Consider the following 5,139-nt stretch of genomic DNA (forward strand, 5'->3'; position numbering starts at 1 on the left):
ACATCGTTAAACAGAAGTGCGCATTGAGATTCGTTTGTGCGCCTTGTTGCTTTACGTGGGACGAAAGATGTGATTTATTCCCTCGTGACAAGCGGAGACGTTTGAAATAACGGGAAGGTGATTTGTTGTTTTAATCTTGGTAATTAGAGAGTGATTTAATGAATTGAGATATGTTACGGTTACTTACGTTTTGATAATCTACTCAACACAACTTTTTAAAGTCACAGTGTGCAATAATTTAAGTGGGTTTAATTAAAATAATATATTATACCCCTGAATACCCGATCACAGATCCAAAAATAGAGCTATATTGTAGATACCTTTAAGTGGTTATAACTATTTTACCCTATCATAGCCGAAAGACTAACTATTATGTAGCCTACATGTATACATATACATATAGGCCTATACAAGAGGTTTGGTGAGGCTGCATTCTCATTTTATGCACCCAGATTGTGGAATACTGCCAGTTTACATTAGGGATAGAACCTCAGCAAATATATTCAAGTCAAGATTAAAAACCCATCTTTTTAATATTGCCTTTAAATGACTAAATAATTAAATGATGATTATATAATGATTGGAGCACTTTGAGCTGCAACGTTTGCAGGAAAAGCGCTATACAAATAAAGTTATTATTATTAATATTATTATTATTATTATACTTTTGATGTCAGAGTACTTCTTCTGTTCTTTTTAGTTGTAGATAGGAGGCAACTTAATGCATGTGTGTGTGTGTGTGTGTGTGTGTGTGTGTGTGTGTGTGTGTGTGTGTGTGTGTGTGCGCGCGCGTGTGTGTACACGCGCGTCAGTCTGTGTGTGTGCGCGCGTTATGTACTGTCACTCATTTTATGAAAACCAAGTGCTATGTAGGCCAACCCACGCTGCTGCTCGTTTCTATGGAAACCATTGCCCTGGCACAGGCTGAGTGGGCTGATGGATACATGTGTGTTGAAGTGTGTGTGTGTGTGTGTGTGTATGTGTGTGTGTATGTGTGTGTGTATATGAGGTGAAAGAAAGCTACAAATAGTTCCCCAAAAACGTACGCCATGGTCTCTTTAGACTCTGAATAAAACAATACACACTCTCTCTCTCCCTCTCTCTTTCTCTCTTTCTCTTTCCCTTCCTCTCTCTCTCTCTCCCTCTCTCTCTCTCTCTCTCTCTCTCTCCCTCTCTCTCTCTCTCTCCCTCTCTCTTTCTCTCTTTCTCTTTCCCATCCTCTCTCTCTCTCTCTCCCTCTCCCTCTCTCTCTCTCTCTCTCCTTCTCTCTCTCTCTCTCTCTCTCTCTCCCACCCTCTCTCTCCCTCTCTCTCTCCCTCTCTCTCTCTCTTTCTCTCCCCCCCCCCTCTCTCTCCCCCTCTATCTCTCTCTCAGATGGCCTTCAGCCCCGCCATCCTCTTCCTCCTCTCCCTGATCGGCTACGGCCAGTCCCGGGACGGCGGCGACATCGGCGACAGCGGCGACGACGCCGTCGCCTTCGCCGTGGAAGCCCCCTTCCCCCCCCACCACCCCCACTACCGCCCTCCCCCGCGGGGCTGCGGCCCCGACGTGCACCCCCTCTACCGGGTCCTGTGCGACCTGGAGTCCGTGTGGGGGGTGGTGCTGGAGGCCGTGGCCTGCGGCGGCGCCCTGACCTCCCTGGTCCTCGCCTCCGTCCTGGTGGCCCGGCTGCGCCACGTGCTGGACCCCGACCGGCGCTCGGGCGTGGGGCCCCTGCTCCTCCTCCTGGCCTCCCTGCTGGGCCTCTTCGCCCTCTCCCTGGCCTTCCTGGTGGGGCGCACCGAGGCCCTGTGCCTGGCCCGCCGCGCCCTGTGGGCCCCGCTCTTCGCCCTGTGCTTCTCCTCCCTCCTGGTCCAGGCGGTGAGGCTGAGGAGGCTGGCGTCGGGCCGCGGTAGCCCAGGGGGGGCCACCCTGGCCGGGCTGGGCCTGGTGCTCGCCCTGGTGCAGGGGATCATCTCCGGGGAGTGGCTGCTGCTGACGGTGGTGAGGGAGGGCCACGGGGCGTGCGACTACCCGCCGCTGGACTTCGCCCTGGCCTGCCTCTACACCCTGGGCCTGCTGCTGATCGCCATGGGGCTGTCGCTGGGCGTGGTGCTCTGCGACGGCGACGGCGAGGGGGGGGATTGGGAGGCGGACGGGGGCGGGGGGGGCGGGGGCGGGGGCGGGGGGGAGGGAGACGGCGGCGGCGGCACGCGGAGGTGGCGGTGTAACGGCGTGTGGCTGTTCCTGTCGTGTCTGGCGTCCGCCCTGCTGTGGGTGGCCTGGCTGGGGTTCTACCTCTTCGGCGAGGAGGCGCTGATGAAGGGGGGGGCCGGTAGGCGGGCCGGGGGAGGGGGTGGGGGGGGGCGGAGGGTCCAGGACGACTGGGACGAGCCGGCGTTGGCGGTGGCCCTGGTGTCGCAGGGCTGGCTCCTCCTGCTCTTCCACGCTATCCCAGAGGCCCACCTGTGTCTGCGGGACCCCCCCCCCAACGCAGCCGCCGCCGCCGCGCACGACTACTTCGACACCAGCCGGCCCCCGCTGCCGCGCTTCGGAGAGGACCTGCCCCCCCCCCACCCCCTCAGGGCCTACGCAGAGAACCAGGCCTTCTCTATCGAGGAGCACAGCGCAGGTGTGTGTGTGTGTGTGTGTGTCTGTGTGTGTGTGTGTGTGTATCAGTGTGTGTGTATGTATCTGTCTGTCTGTTTGTGTGGGTGTATGTATCTGTGTGTGTGTGTGTGTGTGTGTATCTGTGTGTGTGTCTGTGTGTGTGTGTGTGTGTGTTGTGTCTGTGTGTGTGTCTGTGTGTGTGTGTATCTGTGTGTGTGTGTGTCTGTCTGTGTGTGTGTGTGTGTGTGTGTGTGTGTGTGTGTGTGTGCGTGCGTGTGTGTGTGTGTGTGTGTGTGTGTGTGTGCGTGCGTGTGTGTGTGTGTGTGCGCACTAGCCCCTTAGCACGCGCACACACACAGACATACACACAGATGTGCACACACTCGCACACACCCACACACACACACACGTCTGTGTTCTCTCCTTCATGTGTGTGTTCTCTCCTTCATGTGTGTGTTCTCTCCTGCCTGTCGGTCCTCAGCACTGCGGGGCGGGGCGTACCATAATGGCGGCGGGGGGGTGCGGCCGGGGATCCCCTTCCGCGGTCACATGTACCAGCCCACTGAGATGGCCCTGGTGATGAACGGGGGGACGGTAAGTGTAGACAGACACACGCACACACACACACACACACACACAGACAGGCGCACGCAGATGTGCACACACACACAGGCATACACACAGGCGCACAGACACACACACAGACACACACAGGTGCACAGACACACACACACAGACAGGCGCATAGACAGGCGCACGCAGATGTGCACACACACACAGACATAGACACAGACGCACAGACACACACACACTCACAGGCGCACAGACACACACACAGGCGCACAGACACACACACACAGACAGGCGCACAGACACACACACACACACACACAGACAGGCGCACAGACACACACACACACACACACACACAGACGCGCACACACACACACACACACACACACACACACACACACACTAACCCCTTGCATGCGTCACACAGATTCCCACGGCTCCTATCAACTACACAGGCAGACAGCTGTGGTGAGGCAGCGGAACCTTGGGCCGGTCTCCACGACGACAAAGACCAACGGAAAAAACTAAAAAGGACACGCTTGTCTCCAAGACAACAGGACAGACAGCAGACAGACACATGGAAACATCCGGAACGTAGCGAATGTCAGCTGAAGGCCTTCACTACCTCCTCCTCCACCACCACCACGGCAGCAGAAAGACAGACCGGAGAGAGAGATTCTAAGCGAGAGGATGTTGTGGTCCAGAGGCACGGATCTAGGTTCCACACCCCCCTTCCCCAACAGGACGCGCGCCCCACGGGGAGGTAGAGGCTGGGGGGGGGGGGGGGGGGGGGGGAGCTGGGAGGAAGGGGGGACCACCTCTCACATTCATAGACGGAGCTACGAGCTAAGACTGAGCCTCCCGTCAGAGAGATCACAATGACAATATTTATAATATTTATATGAATATAAAGGTTTTAACCACGTGTTTGTACGCAGCTGTCCAGTGTTTACAATGACATTGTTCCCAGGCGACGGAGGAAAATGAGCTCATGCTGCTTATATTCGAGACGAGGGCGTATTAACGGATTAAATTCCTAATCTGACCTCCGTACCTCCATGGCCGCCTAATTACCCCTGATTACTAATTGGCTCCGTGATTCAGTCCTCGCCTCACCGCTGACAGAGCCGTAATGGCCGCTGTTGCGTCACTCACAAGTGGCGGCCTTGGTGATGTGAGGTCCCACAATGTAAAGCAGTTTTGGGTGTCTCGAAAAGGCGCTATATAAATGCAATCAATGATTATTATTATTGTGGTTGTTATTATTCTGAGGGGGTGTGACAGTTGAACTCGGCGTTTAGAAGTTATATTCTTCAAGAATCGACGGTTGCATAACTGTATCAAACATTTTTTTTAATCGAACCCAAATTGCCCCTTTAATAGCAACCTCTTACAGTGGATAGGGTTCAAAAAGGGGTTCAGGGACGATGGACGTGGCTCCGGTCCATGCAGCCTGGACGATGCCTCCTGTGATGATGTTGACGTTAAAGCTTGCTCTGTGAAAATGTCATTCTGTGTTTTGATATTCTTCGCTGCGGTACATTTCGTGATTGCTTTGAAAAGTTAGCAAGTTGGCTCCCAGACACACACACACACACACACACACACACACACACACACACACACACACGTATGAGACAGGCCACAGGAGGCGGTTATATTTATGTAAATTGCATCCATCCAACCCACGCATGTTCTCTACACACATGATGAGATTTTGTGCGATCAATAAGCAGAACTATTTATATAAGACTATATATATATAACGATTATATATTGACTGCAGTTTTTATACTGGTGGTGGTCAAGGATGTATTTTTTGAGGCTTAATCTATTTTTTGGTCAGGTAGAGTTGTTGTGATTCGCACTTCATGAACAAATGCCCTAGTCCAAGTATTATCCCACTGTATGTAAAGTGTGTTATATTTTAAAGATGGCTGCATTTTGAAGTTGATTATTTGAACTCAATGTTGTCAC

The 5,139-nt window shown here is 53.5% G+C and overlaps 1 protein-coding gene across 1 annotated transcript in view; it reads left to right on the top strand.

The window, feature by feature from the left end:
- gprc5bb (G protein-coupled receptor, class C, group 5, member Bb) overlaps positions 1-3,634 on the top strand; it is a gene marked incomplete at both ends in the record, with an annotated part of 4,043 nt that extends 409 nt beyond the window's left edge. Inside the window, 3 exons of the mRNA XM_080522959.1 lie at positions 1,375-2,611; positions 3,071-3,183; positions 3,590-3,634. Of these exons, the coding sequence (XP_080379085.1) occupies positions 1,375-2,611; positions 3,071-3,183; positions 3,590-3,634 (1,395 nt within the window). The remainder of the gene's footprint in view (positions 1-1,374; positions 2,612-3,070; positions 3,184-3,589) is intronic.
- Between the last annotated feature and the right edge of the window lie 1,505 nt (positions 3,635-5,139).

The sequence above is a fragment of the Nansenia antarctica genome, assembly GCF_963989245.1.
Source record: "Nansenia antarctica genome assembly, chromosome: 2".
Classification (NCBI taxonomy): Eukaryota; Metazoa; Chordata; class Actinopteri; order Argentiniformes; family Microstomatidae; genus Nansenia; species Nansenia antarctica.